Genomic DNA, 27,696 nt, shown 5'->3' with positions numbered 1-27,696 from the left:
CGCTTTTCTCCAACAAGCAAATACTGCACTAATATCAGTCTTACCCAAAAAAGGCAAAGATCCGAAACATTGTGCGAATTACAGACCTATAAGCCTACTGGGGACGGATATTAAGCTGTTTTCCAACGTGTTGGCACTGCGCTTGCAACGTGTCATTGAAAAGTTAGTTCATCCCGACCAAACTGGCTTCATACCCAACCGCCATGCAGCAGACAATATACACAGACTGCTACACATAATTCATGAAGCTAAAAACCTCACAACTCCTTCAGCAGTTTTATCTCTAGACGTGTTCAAAGCATTTGACCGCCTGTCCTGGAATTGTTTGTGGCAAGTACTGGAGAAACTTGGTCTTGGATCAAAATTTATTGACATGGTGCGCACTTTATATGCAAACCCAACTGCTATTGTTTCAACCAATGGTCTACACTCACTGCCTTTTCATATTGAACGTGGCTCCCGACAGGGATGCCCATTGTCACCCCTCCTATTTGAACTTTCCCTGGAACCGTTGGCCCAAGCTATAAGACAAAACGGAGTCTGCAATTATCCACTCAAATCATGTGACAACTCAATATCCTTATTTGCTGATGACATTCTGCTGTATATATCCGAACTTGAGGACTCCATACCTAAAATTCTACAAATCTTCAGTATATTTGGGTCAATCTCTGGTTACAAAATCAATTGGGACAAATCTAATATGCTTAAACTAAACAATGTACCAGTTAATGGGCCAGTTAATCATCCAATTCCATTACAAAACAAAATCACTTACCTGGGTGTCACATTTCATACATCTATGAATAAAATTGTCCAAGAAAACTAGCCTGGGAATTCCCATGCTGCTTTGCGCTCGATTTCATTCTCACTGCAAAGTCAGCCTGGAAACCACCGCCCTTATTTTTGCCAGAGTTTGGGAACCAATCACAGAACGGGGGTGCAGCAAGACGATGACGACGTCTATGCGCTACACCGAAGCTTGTAGAGTGTTAATCCAACATGACAGCGGACACAACGTTACCGTTCGATGCAGCCTTAGAAAGTGTTTCGGAGTAGATTCACCCTAGGGTCATTTGAACCGTGACATCCAGCCAAGTAGCCCACCCGAAGTTTTTCCGATATTGGCTGAACATCAGCTGAGTTACTGAGTTATCCCGAATAGCTTAGTACAAGCGCTAACGGACCCTTGCAGTATCTCCAAAATTACCACACTAAAATCACATGCCATGACACCAAACTTCTACAGTAGTACAAATTATGGTCTGTACTCACAAAACGATGCATTTGGAAGTTTGTACATAGTCCAGGAGTTTATTATTATCAACACAAGCCTGATAGCTTTTCTGCTGCTAAAGCTGCGTCGAAGTCACTTCCTTGATCTGGGAGCTTCAAAGTAAGATGAGGGTTGATCTACTACTGTAGACAACAAAGCAAGGCTGCTCAATTTCTCCATTATTAAAATAAATTCACAACTCTACAACATAAAAATTCATGTAGAATATAGCATATAGGCCTACTTTGTTGTCAATTTAAGTAGCTTAGAGCGCAAGTTTACTTTTATTTGACTTTTTTTTCTGTCGTCATCTGGTATAAGTGATACAATTGGCTATGAATCGCGCGCAAAGCTGCATGGGAAGAACCTGACGTCATTTGATAGACATTCGTAGCGCCCAATAAACGGCTCTAGGCATTCGTAAACCACGCCTCAAATACGAGAAAATGCACACCCTCATCGAGATTGTGGACGCGTCAGCCAGGCTACAAGACAACTATGAGACTATGTTAAACAATGTGCAGAGAGATTTGAAAAATTGGGCTGCACTACCAGCATCATTCAGATCCAGGGTAGCAGTGGTTAAAATGAATATTCTGCCCCGTGTGAATTTTTTGAGCGCAATGATCCCTCTAGCACCACCGGTAAAATACTGGAAGAGACTCGACTCACTTATCAGACAATACATCTGGAACAATAAACAACCTAGCCTAAAATTTTTAACTTTGCAACGCACCACAAGTAATGGAGGAGTAGCTCTTCCCAACTTTAAAGTGTACCATCTGGCCTTTCAGTTACGTGCTCTTAAGATATGAATGGACCCCTTAGCTACTGTTCCATGGAAAGATATAGAACAACAACTTATTCATCCTGTAAGAATAGAGGACTTAGCCTTTACATGTGTTAGTCTGAAAAAATGTTCTTTAAGCTATTGCCCTATCATCACAAACACAATATCCAATCTTAGACATGCAGAGGGACTTTTGGGCTACACAAATAAATGGCATAAGCATACACCTTTATGGCACAATTCACACTTAATGTCTGGTAATAAACCCTTTACATGCAAACTGTGGAGTGAGAGGGGTGTGTATACATTGGACCATATTGTTAATGAAAAAGGTTTATTGAGCTTTGAAGAACTTAAAACCAAATTTGATATTCCTAAAACTACCTTCTACATGTATTTATGCATACGATCAGCCCTGAAAAGTCAGGATATATCATGGGGAACCTCACCTGATACACACCCCATTTGGAAATTATTTTTTTACTTTCCAGTAAGGAGAGTGGCATCTACCGTCTATAAGACAATGATGGAGGCAATTACAGGGAAACTTCCAATAATTCAAATATGGGAACGAGACTTAAACATTGAAAACGACATGATCGACTGGGAAGCAGTTTGGGAGAACATTTTTCAATGCTCTAAAAACCCAAATCACCAACATATTCACTTTAACATCTGTCATAGGACATACTGGACTCCTCAGAAAAGGTACATTACAAAAGCCATTCCAAGTCCCCATTGCACTTTCTGTAAACCAGAACAAACTGGGACGTTTCTACACATGGTCTGGGAGTGTGAAGAAGGACAGGAATTTTGGCACAAAATAGCAGAGACTATAGGTGGTTTAATAGTCCGTCCAATTCCTGTTGACCCCATCGTCTGGTTATTGAATGATGATTCCAAACTTCAGCTGTTTGGAAAACGGAGAAAAATCTGGCTTGCGGGGTCAACAGCGGCCAAACAAAATGATAGTGCAGAGATGGTTGCCACCACACTCACTTTCTATGCAGCAGTGGATGGCTTATTTCTTGGGCATTGTCCTACTTGAGCTTTCTACAGCAAGGATAAACAAGGCAAAATGGAGAACTATTAACCTATGGAAAGACGCAGCTGAGCAGATCTCTGATATGTTGAACTCTACTGAAAAGGAACCAGATAATAATATCTGTAGAGGATGATTAGACAAGGTGTGATCTATTTTATTTTTACTTTTTATTTTATTTTGTTTTGTTTTATTCTTATTTTATGTGTGGGTGTTTTGTTTTTTTCTCTCAGCAGACCGCGGGGTGGGGGGAGGGGGGTTATGGACACAAGATCTTACAAGATCTTGTAAATGTTAATGTACCACAAGCAAAGATATGTAAGTGTTTAATTTCATAATTGATGTCAATAAAAAATTGATCACAAAAAAAAGAGGGAGCATGTAAAGGTACTCTTTTATGTCTTCCCCTACCCGAACCAGGGTTTGCATCCCATTCCTGCTTTTCTTACCTCTTTTATTTCTTCCCCTACCCGAACCAGGGTTTGCATCCCCACCCCGCTGTGACTGGTGTGCAGTTGGTGAGAGGTGTGGGAGAAGGATGTCATGACATTCTCATGACTTCTGGCCTAGTTACATCCTGTGCCTTGTTGACTGGTTCATATGAATATTGTTGATAGTTAGAATGAGCGTGTTTATGATAAACTGCGAAAGCTAGGCGCCTCCAGAGAGGGCCACGTACACTTGTTATGATAAAACGGTATAAAAGGGTGTCACAAGATGAGCTCGTCGGACATTTTGTACATTCTGTATGCATATTTGCTGTGACAGTTTGTTCAATAAACTCCCCAATGGACGGCTGACCAACGCGTGATTCGACTCATTTTCTCCACAACAGAGGCTGGTTGGTTATCGCACTTACTCTAGCACTAGTTTTGCTCTTAGCTGTTTGGTATTAGAAGGAAATGCACTTATGATTTCTTGTGACCTGAAGTTCTTTTGCCTACCGATGTTGAATGCACTTATTGTAAGTCGCTTTGGTTAAAAGCGTCTGCAAAATGACCGTAATGTAATGTAATGTAATGTAAAGAGAAGCAGACCAAGAACTCACCCTTGTGGAACCCCTGAGGGAGTTTTTATTTCTACAGCTTTAGAAATTTCCTTCAGAAACATGTTACCTTATCTCCCTTAAATACCAGTTAAGTACCTGTCAAACTAACTGCTTCCTAAAGTTTTTGAATGAAAATGTCATGACCCACACTGTCAAAGGCAGAAGAACGATTTAGCAGAACTAAAACTAAGGATTACAGTCAGCCATAGTTAATGTCGAGATTACTAATTACTTTGAGTAGAGCTGTTTCTCTGCTATGATTGAATCTGAAAGCTGTCACTTAAAAGACATTCAATTTTGTGAAGTATCTTACAGAGAAAAAGAAGATTGGATACAGGTCTATATTTATGGATTATACAGATGGGTCATGATTCGTTTTCTTCTGTAGAGGTGTGACTGCAGCATGCTTGAGAGAACAGTGAAAAAGCCAGCCTGCTTTCCTCCCAAAAGAAACAGATACTTCATTTAATGTTTAATAAAGGAAACATGACTCCAATTAGCAAAAGTGCTGGCCTCAGAGGATGAGTAGCAAGAAAGCACAGGGCAGAAAACTTACAAATTAGTGGCACTAACAGAAGGTAATAAGTAAGGGGACAATTAGGGGGCAGAAATATGTGACCATGTATCAAACAAACCTGGTGACAAATACTTCTTCAAAGACATGCTACCCTCTCTGGTTTGCATCATTGTGGAGAAAGATTCATACTGCAGCAGGATAATGACCTAAAGCTACGTGAAGGGAAAAGAAATCCGAAACGTGGACTTTCCTCAACCTTCACCTGATCAGGAGACAAATACTGTCAAGGAATTTTCATTTATGTATATCCTGTTTTCAAAACCTGGGTTACAAAGAGTTTTATATTAAAACTAAAGCAAAAAAAAAAAAGAACAACACTTAAAACAAGGAGCACAGTGAAACAATGCAATGCAGCACAAGGAAGAATCCTGAAATGTATAAGTCAGACACAAAAACACTTTCAAAAGAAAACTGTCTGGTCTTTCAGACATGATTTAAAGCACCTCAGAGAATCTGCCATCCTGACTCCCAAAGGAAGTTTTATCCACTATCTGGAACCCAGGACAGCATACGCACAGTCCCCTCGTGCACTCAATCAAGATCAAGGAACAGATAGTACACTTTGATCTGAGGATCTGAGGAGTCTCGCACGAATATGAGGCATTAAATGTTTACTGATGTATTCTGGAGCCAGATCATTCCAAGCTTTACAAACAAGATGGAGGATTTTGAACTGAATTCTAAATTTGATTAACTACCAACTCTACAAAGCTCCACATTCACTAGGTGACTGAATCAGCCAAACATTTCTGATGCCACACCAACCTCTTGGGGATACTGTCCGATCATGCTGGAATATGCCTATTAGGTTGGCATAAACTTGTTAAACATATGAAGCTCAAGTGCTGCAACAACAGTTTAACCCAACATTTAAAATGTCTCATATCAGAACATAAAACTTGAGCTAAAACTGAGCTTAGCAAAGAGGCAATTCTTGATTTGAAGTCACACAGAGGGACCTTTGATGTCCCATAACTACTACTGGGAAGTTAAAAAGTTACCCAGTTCTACTGTCCTAAAAGAGACACCCATAACTTTTAGGGCCAAATTTAAAGCTTTACTTCCCGAACTGCAACCCAGCTCTCTCAAGTATTGGAAAATCCATTTGGAAAGCAACGCACAGTGACAAAAATATTAAAGACGCATTAGAGAGAAGCTCTTAGGCAAGAAATAAGAGGGCCAATAATAGATGCTGCCTTGTTGCCCAGTTTTGGCCGAAGAGTAAGCAGTTTTCCACATTAATCAAAAGCAAGCCTGTTGCACTCCAGGCATGCTGTAGGCAATTAGCGGGATATACTTAAAGTGACCATTACCACTATTAAACCCATCCACCCTCAACAGCAGCCCAAACACAACCGAAGGTCCCAGCCAGACAGATAATAACGCAAACTTTTAGACTACCTCATGGGCTTACTAAAACAAGAGCTAATATTAGATTCAGCAGCCACAGTGGGGAGGTTTTAATAAATCCCTGCAACAACCAGGACTCAGAGCAGTTAGTACAGTTTAGCCTATCAATTATCAACTGGCATGGATGAGACTAAAAAAATGACAAATGATCTCAATGCAGTCTCGAGAAAACACATGAAAAAGAATAGAACGAAAAAGACGGTGACTAAAGTTTAATCCAGAATATTAATACCAATCAAATGCGATTCTTTTTCTTTTAGCTGAGCTGCAACAAGTAATCTAGAGTCGGTCCCTGGAATATTTCAGTTCCTGCCTCTTCATTTTTGTCGGCCTTTCTCATCTTCTATTGTACTAAGAGAGAGTTTTAGGGAGTGGAAGCTGCAATCAGTTAATTAGAGGAAAAGTAAATACAAGTAAGTGATAAAATAATCAAAAGTTGGATTCAGTGCACTCACTTTCATACTGTCCTTGTAAATAATTGTGTTCCATATGTTGAATTCAAATACATCCATGATTTTTTACTACTTTTGCGTTGATGACAGATAAAGTTAATCTGCAGTGATCTGAGAATCAAGCTATGACATCAGAAAAACAAAGACTACTTTGGAATCATCTCTCAAGTTGCCCGGAGAAGAAAACACAGACTGAAATCACATGAACAGAGTCCTCTAGCAGACGAGTGAGTGCAGTCGATATGCAAAGGCCCAACAGCCTGGTAATTATAGAGGAAATGTCCTTCTCATAAACACATAGCCTTGCTGCAGGAGATAAAATAACCACACCATAGCAAATGATAAACAGAAGGGTGTGAGGGCAGATTACCTACAATAAGCCATTGTCAGTCAGACTGTGATCCCAAAGTCAACATTTACAAGAGGAAATAACTGGCTAACAGTAAGCAGCAGGTGAAACAGAGGAAGAAGCTTATTCCAAGAGCACAAGAGGCAGAAAAAGTCCTGATGTCGCAATACCAGCAGAGGACATCTCAGAGGACATTGCATAAATGAGATGCGTTGCCAGTGAGAGGAGCAGCAGGGACACGAGTGTGAAAAGGACACGGGCAGAAAAGCTGTGGGGAAGAATTAGAGTTCTTCTCTTACCTGTGGCGCTTCCCGCGGCTCTCCCCCTGCACATGTTATTTTATCTGATGTCTGGTTCTGCATGTCAGCAGCTGCGCTGAAGTCACTCTAATTTAGTCAACAAACAAACCTGTGCTCAGTGTGTTATCATCCAGAGAGGACTCAAAGAGACATCATTACACTTATAGTTTCCATTACTGCTGAATCAAATGTGCGCATGAAATGTCCTCTCACCTGGCAGTATCCAACAATCTGTTCTGTGATACTGTTGATGTGCAGCAAGTAATGGTGCAGTCTCCGTTGGTACTGAAGGGCAGCGAGCTGAGCTTCGTGTTGTACTCTTGTCACCTGAGCTAACAGGGACTGCTCCCTCCTGTTCCACCTGAGCCTCGCCATCCTGGATTCGTGTTCCAAAGTTGCGCCTCTTTCCTCCAACGCATCTGTGACGGCTCGGAGCGCCTCCACACAACAGTGACCCTCTTTCTTGCTGTCGTTACCGGACAGCAGAAGTCCACATCCTTTCTGACAAACACTTTGACCACGGTGATCCGTGTGTGGCTTTCTTTGCGACATCTCGCCAAGGTTTAAAGTTTGACTGACTGGGACCTTTCCTTTCGATCAACTTGGGCAGTCAACGCGCATAGTTTGCGCAGACAACTTTCCTTGGAAGGAACGAGTTAGGACGGACCTTGTGTTTTTTTTTTTTTGTTTTTTTTTTACAAGTCTCAACACATGAGGGCATGAATGCACTGAAAAGTTTGAGAGGTCTGCGCTGCTTACACCGAGCTGATGCGGCTGCGCCACAGAACGCACCACATGACATGTGATGATGCGCCACGGCAACTGCTCATCTGAGCACAAAACTTAAGCTTTCTGACGTTTTTCAGATCCTTCAGGCCAGAGTGGGTTGATGAAGATTCTCAGTCATCCAGATCATGGTAATCATAAAAGCCTGAATAAGGGCAACTGGACTTCCTTTTGGATCTAGAAGTGGACTTCTGGACTTCTAGATCCAAAAGGAAGTCCAAGCTCTCATGAAATGAGTCCCCATCTTGTTTTTTTTTTTTTGTTTTTTTTGCTCGTCATGTATCATGTATATTGCACTTAATTTAAATGAACGTCGGGATCGGATGTTTTGTCCAGTTTAGTACAGTCAGTCTTGTTTTGTGCGGTGATCAAGTGTGCAGAGTCGTGTGTTATAATTATTGTCCAGCAGAGTTCGCTCATTCGCGCATTACCTCAAATGTTATCTGTTGAGTTCAAAACAAGTCACCAACAGTTCACATTTATTTATTTATTGTGCCTTTTCCTTCAGCCCTTCATTTAGTCCAGTTTGAGGGTCTGCATTGATGGGACGTGTTTCAGGAGGAGGATGCTCCTTCAGTGGCAAAATCCCAGCTGTAACACAATATCTGCAATCAAACCTCCATTTATAAAGCCTGAGTCTCGGTGAGTCTTTCTGTCTGATACAGCATGACATACTGCAGGCATCTCAGAGACAGAGTCACATTTCAGGTCTCCGTGCAAATCAGTCTGTCGGTTCTGGTCTGCTGCGTGCACCAATTTGAAGCATGTTCTGTGTTGTCGGACCTGTCACAGGATAGGTTTAGATTTACAAAGACAATAGTACAATCTGTGGCGGGACTGCACACTTGTCTGCAAAAAAAACAAGCACAAGGAGCTCAGAGGATTGTGGTATCATCCCCCATCAGCCAATCTAAATTAAACAGAAGCTGCTGTATTTCTTTAAACAAATCGGTTTTAAGGTAACAAGGTATATTTGAAAGTAGTAGGGGTGACAGAGAGATGCAGTCCGAGTGAAGCAAGCAGTAGCCTTGTGTTTGGAAAAAGTGTCACACAGCCACCTGGGATCAGACTTATCACACAGACCATATGCTTGGACTGATAAGCCCCCAAATCATGGCAGAAAAAAATAAGTTATCTGTGTCTTTTGTTCTCTCTGTGAGCTGATTTCACCGAATGACTGTTATGGACTCGCTGAACCCGAGAATCTATATCTGATTGATTTGTTCTGACCTAATCCAACACAAGAAGTTTTATCAATCTACCTTTCATCTGCTTGATACCTGATAGGAGACAAAACTCTAACAGCTGTTTCTTCTGGAGAAAAAAAAAGAGGGCTGGCCTTATCTGTAATGGAGGACAGATTGAAACGCTGTATCTGATTTATATAGGTGATGGATTTGGTGAAAAATGGCTGTCAGATGGAAGAGACGGTGGACATGGAGGTGGGGGATCAACAAATAGATTGATGACTTGTTGACTTGTTTGACTATTGATGACTATAGCTAAATGCTCATTTTGAATTTTACACTAGCAAAACATTGTTCTAGAAGTATGTTCTGTTTTGCACAAGTAAAGTTTCTTCAAATAATCTTCCGTTGGAGTTTGGAAATTGAGTTTTAAAAGCAAAAGGTATTTTCCCCATTCTTTCTTGATACAGAATATCCAGTTGCTCTACAGTTCAGTGTCACTTTTTCATGTTTTCATTTCATAATACTCCAAATGTTTTCAAAAGTTGGCAGATCTGGCTTTGCAATCGGGCCACTTTAGCACCCAGACTCTTGCACTGTTGAGCCATGCTTTTGTATTACAAGCAGAATTTGGATTGACATTTTAATGCATTCCATAAAGAAGAATTCACCATGACAGCATCTGTTGCTCCTAAACCTGTATTGTTCAGCAGTAATGTGCCGTGCCATGCCATGTGTAGTAATGCAGCCCCTCATACAGTGAAAACGATGCTGGCTTTTGAACTGCGGGGCAATACTTCATCATTTCTAAAAGTTTTGTGTTGTTAGGTTGTAAAAAGAAAATAAAAAACCCTCCATTTTTCCGGAAATTCTCTTCATGCACTTACCTTTGATCCTGCACTACGCTTTGCAATACTACACATTCTGAAGTTTTGAAAGTCTGACTATGCTCTTGAATGAAGTATGTAGTAGTTTTACTTGAGTAAACAATGGTAAAGAGTATCTTGTATGTACGAGTCCCAGTTCTCAGCTAAAAGTGCTCTCGGAGTAACATATTTTTGGGTCACTGTTTTTCAAACTGATATTTTTTCGAATAACAGTCACTTGGAGGAAAAGTTTCAGCAACAACAAAAAAAAAAGACAAGCAGTGCAATGTAATAGTTAACTACATTTTTATTGTTCCTTTGTTCAGTCAATGAGAGGTTTCAGTTTCATCACTCATATATGCCATTCATATCCAGCAGAATTCCAAATTCCAGCAGACAGCCAGACTTGCTGCCACTAACGCCGCTGATGCCATTGGAGGGCAAGCATCATGTGAACACAAGATTGCATGACCTTTTTTTTTTTTTTTTAACTTGAATGAGTGAGATTCCTTTAGTCAGCCAAAGATTTTTCTCTCTAAAAGCTCCCATCCCAAAGTCTTAACCCGAGATGACTGGCTCAGCAGCTAAAGCACATATTAGTCTATCATCTATACTGCCTCAGACGTAAAGGGATGCCACTCAGGAGTGTTATGTACTTTATGAGAGCTCGAGATGTTGCTATGGTGTTGGTTTGTTGCAAAGTAACGTACCGCTTTGTCTCCAATCTCATGCATGTTATTATGTTGAGCTTCGTCCAAAACGTCAAAGTTCAAGGCGTTCATGCATTTGGCAACTCTATTGATGATTTGTGGCATGAAGATAAACCAGGAAAAGCACTTTGTGGTTGATATTGATATCACGATGTAGAAGCATGACCAGCATCAGTCATACAACAATTGACCCAGAGGAACTCAAAATGCAGCATTTGTTCCTCCATTAGAGGGAAATAAACTTTTAAACTGTCCAGCCAGAGATAGGTTGAGACATACAAATATAGTAATCAAAAATGAAAAATATTACAACAGTTGATGATGTTCATATAACTCTGATCATATGTTATTAAAAAGACAAAAATAATGCATTTGAAACAACATTATGAGCTTTGGATGAGCTCTTACAGCTGATATGAATGGCTTAGCTTACCTTTTGCTTATATTAGATCATGAAAAATGAAATATACAAGAGTCCTGTTACAGGAACTCAGCAAGTTGTCTTATTAGAAAACATGAAGTAACCACAGATGAGTCAGACATTGCACAGTTATTGAAGGGCATGAGCTTCGCTACCGTTCACTCTTACTGTTGATAGCGACTCTCACACAAAGCCACCAACAAGAAAATATTAAATGAAATTCTTCACATTAAATGAAATGCCAACATTCTTTACAAAGCACCAGCTGGTACCACTGAGGTCCTAATGATACAGTCAAAACAAAGTAAACTTAATTTAGGTTTTTTTTTTTTTTTTCAGTTTTCCATTTCAATTTCAACCAAAATGTTGTTGCAAAGCTGTGATCACTGCACAAATATAACCAGAGGTTGCAAGCACTCAAAATAACTGCCGTCAACTGCAGGTTTGCATTTAAAACTGAGCGTTCGACAATTATGATTTAATTTGAAATGAAGTTTCACCCAAATATGCATTTGTCGAACACCCAAACATTAAAAACTTCACTTCCATGTAACAACGTCAACATGCACACAGTTTAGAAGTGGTATTAATAGAGCTTACGTTATGGTTCGGAAATAAGCACTGATTGTTGGTTAAACAAATCTGCTTTTCTTTATATATCATTAACAATGTATTAGATATTTAAACAATATCAGTTATTGAATATATCATTTCAGCATAACATAAATTGCTTTTCTTCATGGATGTTAAAAATCAAGTATGGAAGAGTTTGAGATTTGCTTTGACTGTATCTCTAAAAAGAGGGTATGCTTGATTAGAAAAAAAAAATCCACAAAACTGCTTGTAATAAAATACATAAAGTTATTTTTCATAAAGTCATACTCTTGCCCTTCACAGCTACTTGTTCACCTTTCACTATGGAATGCACTGAATGATTGATTTTCCAAATCATCACATATCAGATGAAACCTACATTTTGGAAAATACATCATCATTATATCAGAAAAGTGTGCTTTAAGATGTAAAAAGACTAAAGAGGCGATCTATGCAAACGATAGAATTTGCACTTTCACTCATGATCCATTTTAAAACAAGTCACCGTGAAAGATAAGAGCAATCATTTATATAAGGCATTTTTAGTTGACAGAACTCCTTTGACACTCCTTCAAAGAGGCTTTATGTGGATAAATAAGGAATGTCTTTGTCCTTTTCCAATTTTTTTCCATTTCTGCATCCATTTCCACAAACGAGGGGAAGAGCTGGAAAGTGAGATCCCAGATTACAGGGCAGAACAAAAATATTGTGGAAAATTCCTTTTAGGCGTGAACCTTAAGCAACCACAGGAGTCTGCTTCATGGGAAGTGAAGACCAAGATGGCGCTACATTCAAAGGTTCGGGAGGAAGAGTACCACTAGGAGCAAGGAGAGTACGCTGAGAGACGAGGCGGCCATGACACTTCCAGCTGAAAGAGAAGGAGAAATGCAGTGTTGGCCTTGATCAAGTTTAATGCTGATTTGAGGAAATCAAAAACTCTGTTACTTGAGTGTTCCGCTGCCCAATTCCAAGTCAAAACAAAGTAAAGCGATCCCATTTTAATTTCTTGTTGGCATAACTTAACTGTTAACTGTTCTAAATGAAAAAAAAAACAAGTTCAGGTGCGCTCAGAGAGTGCAGGCTCTGACAAATCCAGTGTTGTATTTCACAGTTTAATTACGGCAATCCCACATGGTGTATTTGAAAAACTCAAACTGATAAATAATATATAAATAGATTTTTTTTTTTTCAAACATGTCAATTTGGCAGCAAGAGGTTCTGAACAATACAGCTTTACTGACATGGACTATACCACCCTCTGATTAACACAGTAACACCCTAACACAAAGGCACAGCTAACTAGAAAAAACAGACTGTTTGGCCAAGACGTTAGTTTAACTTGGTTTCCACACAATATCCCAAGCATCCATTTGATGGTGATCACATCGCTTTGGGGCTCGCCTCGTGTGTGTGTCACTTAACAATCTAGTTTTTACTCAAAATTTTGTCTGCCTGAGTCCCTGAAATCCACAGAATGCTTTAAATGGTCTTGGGAGCAAGAAAAGAACGAAGATTAAAATATTATTCAAACACAAAAAGCAAGCTTATCTGTAAATGTCTTGAAAACCAAAAGATGAGAGTGTATCTCTTATATAGATGTTGGTTTGTCAGCAAAGGCAAAAGGGTTCAGTCCGTATCTCTAAAAGAGATGGCAGAGAGAAAATGCCCTCACTATCTCTGTGTGGAAGTTTCTTTTTCTTCCACTTGAGAGTTGTTTGATCGGGATTTGTTGCAACAAAGTTCCCATCATAATGTACCCTGGTGAAAAGTGAGCCAACTTAATGACACGAAAAACCCAGGGTTAAACCTGAAGTTACCTCACTGAGCCACAAATTCTGCTTCCTAGTCTGAGTCCCTGGTGAGCTGAACCTCAAAAAAAGGCCCCAACAGACCCCTGCAGGAACAGGCCTACAAAACAGGTCCCACTGCTTATTGTTATTAGCTTTAAGACCAAAAAGTTGATGTCCAATATTAGAAAATACACCTCCCACCAATCCTCATCAATCAAACTTAATACAACATTTGATATGTGATGTGTGATATACCCCAACTGTGTGGAGATCACCTCAAACGCCCTCTATTTGTCAACGCCCTGCATTTGAAATCCCTCGTGACTTAAATTCACTTAAGTCTGTGAAATCAAGCTGTCGGGTGGGTTATGGACTGAATGATAATGGATACAGAAAACCCCATGAGGGGTTTCCTCTTCTCATCGAGATCAATTACAGAGGCTTAAGGCCTCATCTATCCAGGCAGCCTGTCAGTCCATCAGCCAGTGAGAGGATCCAGTCAGAGGGCTATCAAGGCTTTAGTCATGGGCCATCTCATCCCTCCAATCTGAGGTATGAAACCTAAAGTGACAGCTCTGCTTGGGCCCATGGGAACCCCTTAGCTTTGACAAATGATAACCTACTGCTAACTCTGAGCCTGGTATAATCCCACAAGCAAATGGCTGATCAGAATGAATAGACACATTGTTTCACATCAACACTCTGGATTTAAAATGTCAGTAAGTAACTGAAGTCTTTATTTGTATTCCACTGATGTGAAACTAAACCTGGTCCAAGATGGCAAAAATATTTACCCCCTCAGTGAATTCAATCTCAGAGATAACTACTCAAAGGAAGGCTCATTCTTCTAATGTAAAGCTTTTCTTCAGATCTCCTCTGTTACCTTCCTTTTACAAACAGAGAAATAATACATGTTTGCTGAAGCGAAGAAAAATGTACCTGAATCTTATCTCAGTAAACTCAAAGAAAATCTGACTGTAACCTGTGATGTCGATTTGTGCCACAGTCCCGTCTCCTCCTTCTGTGTGTGCTCGGACCTCCACCACATATTCCCCATCTCTGCGCAGTGGAAGTTCTATGTACCGCTTACTGGTTGAGTACAGAGTGCCGGTGGAGTTGCCCTTCTGTTTGTATAGCACCTGGGTATACAAAGCACATGGTAATATGACAAATCCAAGGTTCAGATTACGTTAGAGATGAAATAAAAATGTAATTGCACTCACTAGGTATCCATCTATTGATGACTCATTAGCCAGCGGTTCCACGGGTTCCCAGGCAACATTTACTGTTTGGCTCTTTAGCTTCATACCCATTATTTTTGGAGGTCGATCTGGAGCTGGTAGAAGAAAAACAACATGAATGAATAACTGCTCTATCGAGACATAAAATGTTATCTGTAGGATGTGCGGCTGTGAGATGTGTTGTGTTCCATGCAGATCCCTGCAGCTCAATGTTCAAATGCTTCAAAGCACAACATACGCGGTTTCTTGGTTTGGATCTTGAGGTGCTTGCTGGGTGGCCCATATCCTGCAGAGTTATAGCCTCGAATCTCAATAAGGTAGCCTGAATTAGGCTCCAAACCATCAAGCTTAGTGTGTTTCTCCCTGCTGGACACCGCTACTCTTTTGGCTGCCCCTTCACCGTCTTCGTGATCTCTCCAATACTTCACCTAAGACACACAGAAACAGAGGTGAGCCAGCAAAGATTCACTTTTTTTTGAGGGAGGGGACTTAGCAAAGCAATGTGAAGGATAGGGATGGAATGATTCAAGGGAAGGTTCAACATCTTGGGGAATGCTCATATAGCTTCCCAAGGCTAAGCTAGATTATATGTTTTCAAACTCATATCTGCCTCATATCAAATATGAAGCATCAGCAGTGATGGAAAGTTACTGAAGTATTTTATTCAAGAACTTTAGAAAGATGCAGTTTAGAGGCTCTTGTACTTTGCTTGCCTGATTTGATTTTATGCTACTTTATACTTCTGTTCAATGACATTTCAGAAGGAAAGCATTGCTCTTTCAACTCCATTCAACAGTCATTTTTCTCATTTAACTTCTCATTTGATTTGATTTATAATGAAACAACCTAACAACTTCCCGAAAAACTGATCAACATTTAAAAACCTTAAAACTGTACAGACATGCAAAGGATGGAAAGTGGAGAGTTGCAAAACACAAAAGGCAGTTCTATTGGACTGCACTTTGTGGCTTAATGCACTCGTGAAATTCAGACAAACATGGCAAAAACACGATGCAATCAACATTTTAAACACCCTCCAAAAGTTCACAAATAATTTCTTTATAGGAGCTTGTGTCTTTTTAAGAGGGGCAAAGCTTCCTTGAGAACACATAATGGCATCAGGGCCAAAGGCTGCTCTTCTGTGCTGACTTTGTATTTCCTCTTATTTCCTGTCCCCAAAATCATCTAAGACATGCAAACAAAATAAAATGCATGTAATATCTTCAACTGACCTGGTATCCATCTACATCTCTCTGTGAGAGTTGCGTCCAGGAGATGGTGACCATAGTGGCAGACAGCGCTCTGCCATCAAGAATTACAGGAGCTTCAGAGGGAGCTAAGGAGAGACACAGAACTCTGAGTCTGACAGACAGTGATGGATTTATTACCCTAACCACATACCGATGGTTCCTCATTTGTATTGGCTTCTAAGATGCTTTTTTTGGTCTCTTTGGTCCTTCAGCTTAATTTTAGTAATGCAGATTAATCACTATAAATTACACGTGAGTGCACAGATATTTCACTTTATTTATATTCTTTTATGGCTTATGCGACTTTATACTGTCTGTGTAGTCTATTATTACACAAAAACACCTTGAATGTTTAATTGTCACACTGGCTCTGAGCTTTAAACCAACCATCCATCAAATGCTGTCACTGAATTAAGTATAGGCAAAAGGCTCAATACTGTGCAATCATAACATAAAAATACAAATAAGTCATAGGTTGGAATGGAGACAGAGCAATTTGCATGAGGAACTACGATGTCATGTGAACCCTTAAATGGAAAACGTGTTTCCATGGCAGCGGGGTATCTCTGTAACCCTTCATGTCTGCTTTGCCAGTGGTTATCTCAACTGTCTGTCACTGGAAGTTAATAACCAGGATAAATGCCTCACATCCTTGGGCAAATTATCAGCTTTCTGGTTCATGCTACACAGATCATTATAATCCCCCCACAAGGAAGGGAGACGGGAAGATGGGTTCACTTTCAAGGGTTATTAAAATTCCTCATAACAATACACGAGAACTAATACTTAATGGATCCCACTCCATAGAAAATCATGGTAGTGATCAGTCGCTGAAAGTAGCAGACGGGAATCGAGGAGTGTTTTGTAGTATTTTGTGGGATTCCTTATTCTCGGGCTCTGACCGGATTTCTCTTCAATTTTTTATTTTTTTTTTTGAGAAAATCTTAGCACATATTACCTTTTTATAATCAAGAGTGTTAAAAGATGCTCACCGTCGTGTGCAGAATAAATGGTAGCACTTCGGCTGTAGGGTCCCTCTCCTTGGCTGTTGTACGCTTTAACTTTGACTTCAAACTCTGTCAAAGGAGGCATGTTGGGGTCTTTGTGGACATAGCGCTTGGCCTGGGGTTCGGCTACTGCCACCCTTTTCCACTCGTTTTCTTTATTTGGTTTGAAGGCAATAATGTAGCCAAAATTAGGTCCATAGTAGTATTCTGGCTGTACGGGCTGAAAACAAAAATAATTTAAAAAAACAAGGTTATCTTTATTCAAGACTTCTCAAAACTGGGTCCCTGGTGTGAATTAAATGACAAGCATGGTATGACATGAAACCTGCCAGTGGTCACACCATGCATGTCATTCATCATCACATCATGGCAGGTTATGACATCAAGACTCAAAAATACATACATACTTCTCAGTGAGGTAACCCCATTCTCCAAGAAGCAGACACACAGCCCAATAACATTTTGGTTGTTCATCTATTATTCAATCTGTCACTTTTTGTACAAAGTTCAAATATCCACTCAAACTTATGGAACCGCAACATAACGAACTGCAATGACTGTCTGTATGCGCTTCAGGTCATATACTATGTAAGTTGCTTCAGACCGTTGTGATCCAATAGAAGGAAACCTATCATCAGCCTGACAACCTGCAGGCCTTCTTGACTTCCAAGCAGAAGAAGCCAATAATGATTTGTGTATTACAAAAATCAATTCAATAAATTCTAAAAACCTTCTTTTGCAGTTTGCATCTCAAACATCTCTGAGGTGGTGTTTGGATTGAATTTTTGGATTTTACACTAAATGGCAAAGCAAGACACAAAGGTTAAGGCTGTGTAGACTTTGTAAAAATCATCTGTCTTAGTCTGTAGCAACAACAAAACTTTGGGCTCAGTTTGCCACCAAAGTGAAGTAACAGAGGCAGCACAGACAGTGGGTCTGGAACATTTCTTTTAAAATAATTGAATAATGAAACGTGTCTTACATCTTGAAATTTGCCAATTGTTTTGGCCAAGGATGCGCTCCCTAAGCGCCCTTCCAGTTGGTACAGTCTCGTATCAGCAGGACATATTCACAGAGCAATTTTAATTTTCACTGTACTTGCAAAAATAAATTACCCTCAAAAGATTTTTTTGCTTAAACACTGTTATTTAGAATTTGAAATACTAGGTACATGTGGCTATCCACTCAACTTTATTTCTGTGTGCTGTCACGATGAATGTCAGCATCACAAATCAGCCTACAAACTGAACTACTTCTTGTCAGCTTTTAATCTTTCTCAGTGGAAAGTCCCAACCTACCGTCCATGTGATGGTCAGTTCTCTGCTGGCCCCTCCACCCCCGCCGACATCTGAGGGCGCCACCACAGGAACTACAATGAGACAGCAACGGCAAAATTCTGAGCCCACATGCTACGAATCCACACAAACACAGCCAAGCCACAAAGGCTGTAACCTAGCCGTGGCTATGCAACCGAAACATCCTTCCTCTGCAAACAGAGTATCGGTGTCTTCTTCTGCGCCAAACTCAACACCTTAATGTGCATGTGGGAAACTCTCCAGCCGGAGAGACAGAGAGGGACAGGTTCTCCTGTTTTTGCCTCCAGTTAAGGAGCTCACTTTCAATTGATGATTATTTTTCCAAGAGAGGTTACTGTAGGTCTGTGATTCACATTTCATAATTAAATTTCTGCATACAGTTTCCCCAAAGTGCTCATTTGTAGTGGTTTATGTGGCGAGTTTGGCAGTATGGTTCTGTTCTGAGAAGCACAGCACCATGCAAATTCTGCTGACTCATTTCTACAGCGATACTTAAGACAAGTAAACAGAGAAAAAAATAGAATGACAATGTATAAATAACTAGAATGGAATGGAAAAGCTGGACTGTAGTACCACGTTTATTTTCCTTCTGTTTCATGACCTTTACAATTACTGTGCTTCTCTGTTTTATATTATACTATACAGTAAGTACACAGTATGCAGGCCCAAAGTCGGGACATTCTTACCTGAGTCCAGGGTTCTGTCTGTCGGTGATTGGCTGCTTGGCTCTCCAGTCCCAAGAGTGTTGGTGGCAATGATCCTAAATTCATATTCTGTCCAGGGGAACAAGTTCACCACTGTGGCTGCCTCTGCATTCCCCTCAACATCAGCAGGAGCTTGTGGTAAATGCACGTAAAAGGGTTATGGTACAGTATGAAATTACAGAGCACAGGTCGCGTTGTTCCATTATTAAACAAAAATATCCTTCAACAACCTTAAAGTTCTATTTCAAACTCAACAGTTGCAGGCACTGAGGTACAATTATATCCTCGACATTAACCAACATGCAGGGCTCCGGTATCACTGTGTGGCAGTCCTGGCTCTGCATTAAAGTAGCAGTTTACATTTCATCAGCTATAATGTTGGAGTTCTTACATGTAGTGGCATTCTTCCAGACGTCTTTGAAGAACTGGTCTCTGTACTGGATGGTATATTTGGAGATCGGGCTGTGGTTATCTGCTCCACGGCTCCACTGCAACGTCACGCTCTTGTCAGTTTTGTTTGTTATTCGCACCCCACCTGGGGCTCCGGGGGGACCTGGGATGAGGACAAAGATTGATAGACAAGCTTTAAGTGTTATTCAGGAGAATGCAGATGTGGCGACAGGTTTGAGCAGAGTGAAGTAACACTTCAGTTCACGTTTTTAAAAGGCCACTTTGTCTCGTCCTTCAAGCTACACTACGCTTCATACTTGTGCTCAAACTGTCGACAGAGAGACAGAGTGAGGGATGTTATTGGAAGAGCTTCAAGCTCGAGGGGAAATTCTTGGCAGAGGCCACCAGCAGTTTAATGACTTAACACTTCAGCATCAATATCAAAAAAAGACTTCTGTCGATGCATTTCAGACACAGTATATCACAACCCTTACACTCTCTCTTTGAGTGTCTTCTTTAAAGGACATCAGCAAACGCTAATGGATTAAGGCGTTAGAGCTTACTGAGCTATGGCATATATGAAGTTAAGCTTAATCACAGACTTGTGAATCCAGTGTTTCTTTTGGTCCTCGCGCTCCTCTGGATTCTTCTGTTGCAACTGAAAAATGGCTTAATAGAAAATCCAGACTGTGTGAGGGTTGGCCATCCCAACCCACAGCCTCAGAAATCAGGCAAAATTCACTTTTTCCAAATCACGAGCAAGAGCATTAGACCGTGATACACAGAGAAAGAGCAATTACAATTCAGTATAACAAATCAAGGATTGTACATTATTCTAAATATCTATCTACTGTATCCCAAATTTCAATGAAATCCATGAATCATTTTCCTAATTCAGACACTCAAATCAACACAGCCACATTTAAGCACTGCACCAGGCAAGCCTGTAACTTTACACTAACTACAAAAAACACACAACATAGAAAAACAACTTATCTCCGTATCTCTACTAGCAACAAGCTACAGGTGCAGAGCTGTGTTTTTGGCTTAGGCAATCTCCTGACGGAGATCTATTTCCTCATCTCTCGTGATAAATGGCTGTCTTTCATCTCTCCCTTGTTTTGCCCAGGGCTGCTGGCATTTGGTGCTCCATTAGGAGAAGTCCTGGACGGACGTGTGCTTTGGTTACACTTTGGGAAACGTCTCACTCAGCCGCTGTGCATCCACCTGGCTATCTGTCAACACCTGCTCTGAAAGCAGCAGCAGCGGCAGCACACCCAGGACACAACAGGGATCACTGGCAACCAGATTGCTGCTAGAATTCCTGGGTGCCTATCTGAAGAGATCCTTTGTCCGCCGACACTGAGCCTGTTTCATGGCCTGAGGAGGGGGCCGTAAGGCAAGCTCTCGGTCATCAGGGTGTGGACAGTGAAAGCAAAGCCGGACAAACCACCCAAAAGCTGAAATACATCAGAGACACAGTGCTGCTGAAGAGTGGCAGTGTTTACTTTGGGTGTATTGATATCTAGCACTGAAATCAGCAGCTGTCCGTATCAAAATACTGTGGAGAGATAGAAATCTATGATTCATCAGATACCCATCACATGGTATTCACTTATAATGAAGACGGATGGAAGCTGGCACTATCCAAAACCACGTCTTACTGACATAGTTCTGCTTGTCCCATTTAGTTAAATCATCCACTGTGCAACCCCAGCAACAGCTTGTTATCAAAACTCCCAACAAACAAAATAACTGTATATTGTCCATGCTCCTTTCCTGAGTGGATATAACAAGTTTCCTGGATGAATACGCTCCCTAATGTTCTGACATACAACAAAATATGTAATCCAGACAAAGAAGCCAACTAACACATGAATTGACTTCACTATTTTGCAGATGCACTAAAGGCTATAAACACAAGCAATTATTTTGGCATCAGTTTTCTCTGTGTATCTCTGCGTTATACTTGAAGACACAAGGCATTTTCTATTAAAGCTTTTCCCAGCACTTTCCCTCTAAGTTTTTTTTTTTTTTACATGGATTCTCGGCTTGACATATTAGCTGGCAAAAAAGGTTACGCTCTGGTTACTCTGGAGAGATTTACTTCTCTTCAAACATTCACTGCAGAACACACAGGACTTGTGCTGTACCAGTGTTCCTCTTCCTTTTCTTTCAGAACACACGATTACCTCATATCTGTACATAGCAATTCCAGGTTAGGATCACTTTAATGAGCGGTTTAGAATCATATGATCGATTAACTGTAGAATTGTTTTGTGCTGTTGACAGTTTAATATGCTCTTAAGATTTAAAGTCTGTGTTAGTTCCAATCTGAAGGGATTTTTTTTCTGTAAAACATCATAAAACATCTATAATTCAAATATTTGCAACAATCTTTAGATATTATTTATCAAGACTTAAGCTCAAAAATTCTACAATTCTGTTTCAAAACCACTTAAATCTCTCAGATCTGACAGATGCGGCAACAATTCAACAGCTGTCGAGAAGTTAATTTCTGTGCACATTTCTCAACGGAAAGAACTCTTGGAGTTTCGGTAATTTGCTAAAAATAAAAGACTGAAACCCTGTTTAAATAAGCAGTCAGACCCATTATTTTGAAACAGAACATAAGTATGGCCCTTGGGATGTACACACAACAGGCACACACTTGTTTATATATTAGGGTCATAGTTAATGGTGTATGTCAGAGTGAAAACCAAGCCATGAGGTGGAAAGAACCTTTGAGACAAAATTGTGTCAAGCCACAGTTCTGAGGATGTCATGGTTTCCAGGTTATTGTAATGTTCTCTGTTTCCTTGCCAAAGATTACACACTTTTTTCTAAACTTCCTGTTTTATTCTTTTTTTTTTAATCAAATGTCTTCTTTGTGCATTCTGTTCAGTTTTGCTTTCTGTCTATTCTTCACACCTGGATAGTCACTGATTGCCCCACCTGCATCCCATTAGTCATTACACCCGAAGTATACAGTTTACATCATCAAGTTTCTTTGGTTCCTTATCAGATCCTTGTCATTGTTTGATGATGCATTCAGTCGTAGTGATTTTGGTTTGCTTCATAAAGTTTATTACATTCACTTACCAACTTCTGGGAGCCTGTCTTTTGGTCCCCCAACCACACACACTGTGACAGGGGAGGGAAACAACAACATTTCTGCTGCATTTCAAGTGTTTAGCCTCCATAAAAGGAAGAGGTTTTGAACAACCAAAAGACTTCCTATATTTGGCTGCCCAGTCACACAGGGAACCAAAAAGCCAATGCTCACCATGAGATCCAGAGGTCCTTTGCTGTGTCCTTATATAAGGATGACCTTCAGTCTACTTCGTGGGAGAGTTTCCCGACAGGAACCATTTTACACTAAAATGTACATGACAGCCCACCAGTAATATGCCAAAAGGCACCTGATCAACTCTCTGACCATGGGTGGCAAATTATCCTAATTAGATGTTACAAAGACCGCACAATTTGGCCCCAATTATCAATTCAATATCAACATTCCTACACTAAAACATGATGAGAGCAGTTGGGATATTTTTCTGCAGCAAGGAATTTAAAACTATTTTGGATAAAGGGAAAGATGGACACAGAAAAACAGTAAACCAAGACTACCAATGTAACCAAGACTACTGATTGAAATAAAATAGTGTTAATGCGGTGATGCTAATTGTTCTCAGGGACTTGAAGATACCTTACATACATGGCACATGACTCACCCCGGACAACCAGGTGGGCAGAGGCAGTGACGTTGTCAACTGGTGTCTGTGCGGTGCAGGTGTAGCGTCCAGCATGTTTCAGCTGAGCATTCTTAATCAGCAACTCACCATATGAGCTTCCATTCTGCACAAAACAACATAAGGGGCGACACTTAATTCCAGCCTGAGTAATATATCATGAGATCACTGGTTGACAAATATTATAATTTTCTCATTCATTCTGAAACTCATCTCAACATAGGTAAAATTAGATAGCATTGCTAAAATTACTGGAATAATCAATTTAGGACAGAAATTCTTTTCCTATGAAGTAATATCAGATCAACATTCTCTCTGTAGGAAGAGAAAACAAAACACAAACAAAAAAAAAATAAAAAAATACTTTAATGCACTGAAGTCACTGCTGAAGAGCTGAAGAGCTTTGCTAATACCACACAAACAGTAGTGAAACCAAACCCTAGTTTTACAAGGGGAAAACCCTTCCACTCTAAAATGGGCTATTATCAATCACAGTCATAATATGGTGGTTGCTAAGTAGGCAGACTGACAAATGAGAAACCACATGCTTATGGTGAGAGCTGCCCTTTCAGAGAGGGAAGGCCATGTCAACAGTAAAGAACAGTAATGGAAATTGCCATTAAACTGATAGATAACGCACTATTCCAGTCAGGGAAGGAATGCAAGATTAATTTTATAGCCATGCCCATTTAACTCAGACTGTGCTTTTCCATTTCAGGTATTCCAATGAAAGCAGCATTAACATCAGCCTGACTTTTAATATAGTTTGGTGGGGACAAACTTCAGATCATTCTAAAGTTACCCATACATGCCCAAATCTCTTGAAAATGAATAAATAAATTGACCAAGATGATGTCTCACTGGGCTGCGTTCGTAATGCTGGCTGTCTTTGTGCAAGTCAATGACTCGTCCATCCAGGGACCAGATGAAGGTGATGTCTAGCATAGGGTCACGTGATGCGGAGCACTGCATCCAGGCGTTCTCCCCGACTTTGACATCAGAGTTGGATGGTGCCAAGGTGATCTTTGTGGACTCTGAGGAAGAAAAAAAAAGGGGGGGGGTTAATGGATGTCAGTCATGAGAAAAATGATTCATTCTGTTGCTGAAACCAGTTAGATCATAACACATTTGATCATTTAAGACAAAGAAAAGCATATTCACTAAGTAAAAAAAAGTGTCTTGAGCAGTCCTTCTGCAATACATAAAATTGTCCAGAAGAGGGCAGAAGAGAGCTGTGCATTCAGCACCACCACAGACCAACTTTGAAAACCTGAAAGCTTGACAGCTAGGAAAGCATTCAATTAAAAGAGAAAGATTGAATACTATAACTGTTTTAATTTGTTAATAAGTCAACAATCTCTTCTTTTCCTCTTATTTCCACTGAACAGTGTGACAGCTAAGACCTTGTCTCATCACATTGGATCAAAGGAACCCCTCACACGTCTGCCCTTGAGGAAATGACTGAATACCCAACTGTGTCACTTTACTCGGGGGTCATAATTCAAGAACAGTAGACATTTCGAGGTTGAAACTCTGTGGTTGGACTGACAGTCACAAGAATGATTACCAGTTAATGTTGACATATCAAAGCAATATCAGCTCCGCAGGAAACATCAGATACATGAAAATAACTATTAATTAAATGTTGATCTTTAGATAGAACTTGCCTGTGACCAACAGAGAGCCTGTGCTGTTGGCCTTGCCCCGGTCGTTCTCTGCAAAGCAGGTGTACCTGCCTTCATCTGATCGCCTCACATTGCGTATCTCCAAACTCCCGTCTTCCCAGATGAATATCCTGAGGAGGAACCAGAATCATTTCTTCACACACACTGTGGAAAAGGAGCCTCATGACATAAAACATTCAGTACACATATCAAAGGTCAAAAGTTCAGTCTTTGTTACCCAATGGACATGTGGATGATGAAAAAGGATGAAAGTACTGCAAATATCAGCCAGTGCCCTAATGGGTATATGGTTGTTTTAGAAATAAAAACTGTGTTGAACTTGAAACTAGTAAGCAAGAAGCAACATCAATTTGCACCAGAGGCAATAATGTTTGATTCATTTTTCTGCACATTTAATACTCATGCATGACAAATAGCACACCAGCTGCCCCATCACCACTTCAAACCCTTTCTTGAACAGACAGTAGCCATCGAGAGAAATACGGTGCATACGCTGCATAGTAAATTGCCTCCTGCTTTATGTGAGTGCCTCTGCTGGGGATCGGGGTTGTGCAGAAATGTGTTGGGGGTTTAAGAGCTCTTCGTTAAGGCTTGTTTTGTCAATGAGGAAGACCTGGCAGGGTTTTACACACTGATCTGTTCACACTGATCTTCAAAATAAGCCTAATGTCAGCCACTGACAGACAGCAAAGCTCTTCTAAGCAATCACAAGCGACGACCTTAAAGACTTCTCTGGCACATAAATCTAAGATTTAATTAGATCCCCCAAATCACCAGATTGTGTAGTATTTGTGTTGAACCTTCAGTTCCCCTTCAAAGCAGAATGACAGATGCTTTTCCTTGTGGCCCAGATGTGTCTCACAGTGATTGTAATGTTAGGTGGTTGATGAATATTGGCATTATGAAGAAGAAAGGAAAACTCAACCCTGACAAACTAGACTCGATGAACGACTGAAAATCCATCAAATGTTCAGTGACTAGAGAAAGAAAAGGAAGATCTTTTTAAGAGACGGCTCACCTGCTGAGGTTGGAGAGCAGCTCAGTGTCTTTGCTCCAATAGAAGGTAGGCTTTGGGGCCGCTTTGGGTCGACATTCTATCACAATTCGGCCATTTTTAGGCGCAATTACGTGCTTTACTGGGTTGTGTTCAAACGTGGGAGCACAGGCTGAAGAGGGACAGTGAGTAAGTTATACATCATAAACTGAGTGATTATGCATTAACTGCAGGAGTTAGTGAAGCACGTCCTAATAAGCTACAATTAGTCACTTTAAAACATAACACAGGCTTTTGTTCCGCAGCTATTGCCAAAGTTTGACTCACCAAACACACGCATTTCTGCGTTGGCATAAATGACCCCATGGTGATTCTCTGCTATGCACTGGTACATCCCTGAATCATCAAATGTCAACTTTCTGAAACTCATCTCTTTTCTGTCAATCTGCAGAAAATAAAGTTGTTATTTGTGCATCGTTAAAACATTTTAATTCTTTAATTCAAACAATTTAAAATGATGTTACACGGCAAAAGACTTAAATTAAAACTAATAATTGCTGACATTTATAGCGGTAGCAATAACAACTATGACAGTTCATTTAATTGGGTGAGAATTTCATTAGTGGATAATGACAGATCTCACAACCTCCCCCACTTTGCTTTCACTAGTTACTGCTCTCAGGGGTATTTCAGGCCTCATGACAGTTGTTCCAAGGGAACGTTACACAACGCATGCTGGCAACGGCTGAACAACAACAGGTACTTTCTCCTATTATAATGTGTACCCACAGTGCCAGCTTCCTGTCTCTGCTGAGCCACAGTGACAACACATGGCTGCATATTGAAGAAGTAAGAGACCTTACAGAGAAAAGGACTCCAACAATACTAGAACAACTGCTCATGTTTCGGACAGCAAAGATTTATGAGCTTCATTTTTTACCGGTTTCCCATTTTTCAGCCAGCGGATTTGTGGTTTAGGTTTCCCACTGGCTATGCAGGACATATTGTAGTCACTATGGAGGTCTTTCTCCGTGCTGCTGATGCGCTCCACCCACTCAGGGTAAGCTGCAATGAAGAAAGTGAGAGGGTCGAGGGGAATGTAAGAAAATGCCAAAGCTGCTGAAAGATACATTGGGTGATAGTTAAGGCATGTGGGCTAAATTTAAAAGCTTAGTACTAACAAGAGGGCACACGAAGCAAGTCTCCTGGAGAAGTAATGCAGTAGACAAACTCACACTTTTTGCATTTGTGCTTTTTACTAAGGGCCTAACATGACATTTAAAATTCCTCTTACCCTCCACAGACACACGCGCAGTGTGGTAGTCTTTTCCTCTCACATTCATTGCGTCACACCCATAGGTGCCACTGTCCTCAAACTGGACATTGTACAGGTTCAGTTGAGCACCTGCCATCCGCACCTCGTGATTGCGTGGCATCTCTCCATCCAGCCTCCTCCACCGGATCTCAGGCACTGGACTGGGAAGGACAGACATAGCTAAAACAATTCACGAGCCAGGCTTTGACTTTTATGTATCACTGAACTCAATTTGTCATCATTCTGAAATATGCTTCAGGAATCGTTTGGCTCAGCTTTCAACCAGTCTATGCTGCAGTAAATATCATTTCACTACATTACTAACTGATGATACATATTTTATTTTTATCTTTATTCAGACGCTTTTGTTTAAAGCAGGATACAAAGGAGAACACATTAGGAGGCACTGGGGTTCAGTATCTTGCCCAAACTGTAAGTTGGGGAT

At 40.5% G+C, this 27,696-nt stretch overlaps 2 protein-coding genes across 4 annotated transcripts in view; both read right to left on the bottom strand.

The window, feature by feature from the left end:
* The window catches only part of LOC142384197 (PDZ domain-containing RING finger protein 4), a 131,598-nt gene extending 123,396 nt beyond the window's left edge, over positions 1 to 8,202 (bottom strand). Inside the window, exons 1-2 of the mRNA XM_075470251.1 lie at positions 7,457 to 8,202; positions 7,244 to 7,330 (exon numbers count right to left, since the gene is read on the bottom strand). Coding sequence (XP_075326366.1) covers positions 7,244 to 7,330; positions 7,457 to 7,795 — 426 coding nt within the window. The 5' untranslated portion in view covers positions 7,796 to 8,202. The remainder of the gene's footprint in view (positions 1 to 7,243; positions 7,331 to 7,456) is intronic.
* Positions 8,203 to 10,371: 2,169 nt separating this feature from the next.
* The window catches only part of cntn1a (contactin 1a), a 66,410-nt gene continuing 49,085 nt past the window's right edge, over positions 10,372 to 27,696 (bottom strand). For all 3 annotated transcript variants that reach the window (XM_075470248.1, XM_075470249.1, XM_075470250.1), the window contains exons 9-24: positions 27,231 to 27,412; positions 26,877 to 27,001; positions 26,264 to 26,381; positions 25,961 to 26,108; positions 24,925 to 25,052; positions 24,119 to 24,291; positions 23,240 to 23,363; positions 19,507 to 19,668; positions 19,098 to 19,247; positions 18,394 to 18,464; positions 17,081 to 17,315; positions 16,071 to 16,174; positions 15,077 to 15,266; positions 14,821 to 14,933; positions 14,580 to 14,736; positions 10,372 to 12,675 (exon numbers count right to left, since the gene is read on the bottom strand). In XM_075470248.1, coding sequence (XP_075326363.1) covers positions 12,599 to 12,675; positions 14,580 to 14,736; positions 14,821 to 14,933; positions 15,077 to 15,266; positions 16,071 to 16,174; positions 17,081 to 17,315; positions 18,394 to 18,464; positions 19,098 to 19,247; positions 19,507 to 19,668; positions 23,240 to 23,363; positions 24,119 to 24,291; positions 24,925 to 25,052; positions 25,961 to 26,108; positions 26,264 to 26,381; positions 26,877 to 27,001; positions 27,231 to 27,412 — 2,257 coding nt within the window. In that variant the 3' untranslated portion in view covers positions 10,372 to 12,598. The remainder of the gene's footprint in view (positions 12,676 to 14,579; positions 14,737 to 14,820; positions 14,934 to 15,076; positions 15,267 to 16,070; positions 16,175 to 17,080; positions 17,316 to 18,393; positions 18,465 to 19,097; positions 19,248 to 19,506; positions 19,669 to 23,239; positions 23,364 to 24,118; positions 24,292 to 24,924; positions 25,053 to 25,960; positions 26,109 to 26,263; positions 26,382 to 26,876; positions 27,002 to 27,230; positions 27,413 to 27,696) is intronic.

This window comes from Odontesthes bonariensis, chromosome 7, assembly GCF_027942865.1.
Source record: "Odontesthes bonariensis isolate fOdoBon6 chromosome 7, fOdoBon6.hap1, whole genome shotgun sequence".
Classification (NCBI taxonomy): Eukaryota; Metazoa; Chordata; class Actinopteri; order Atheriniformes; family Atherinopsidae; genus Odontesthes; species Odontesthes bonariensis.
Note: the sequence above shows the minus strand (reverse complement) of the source record. Positions and strands in the feature narration are given on the sequence as shown.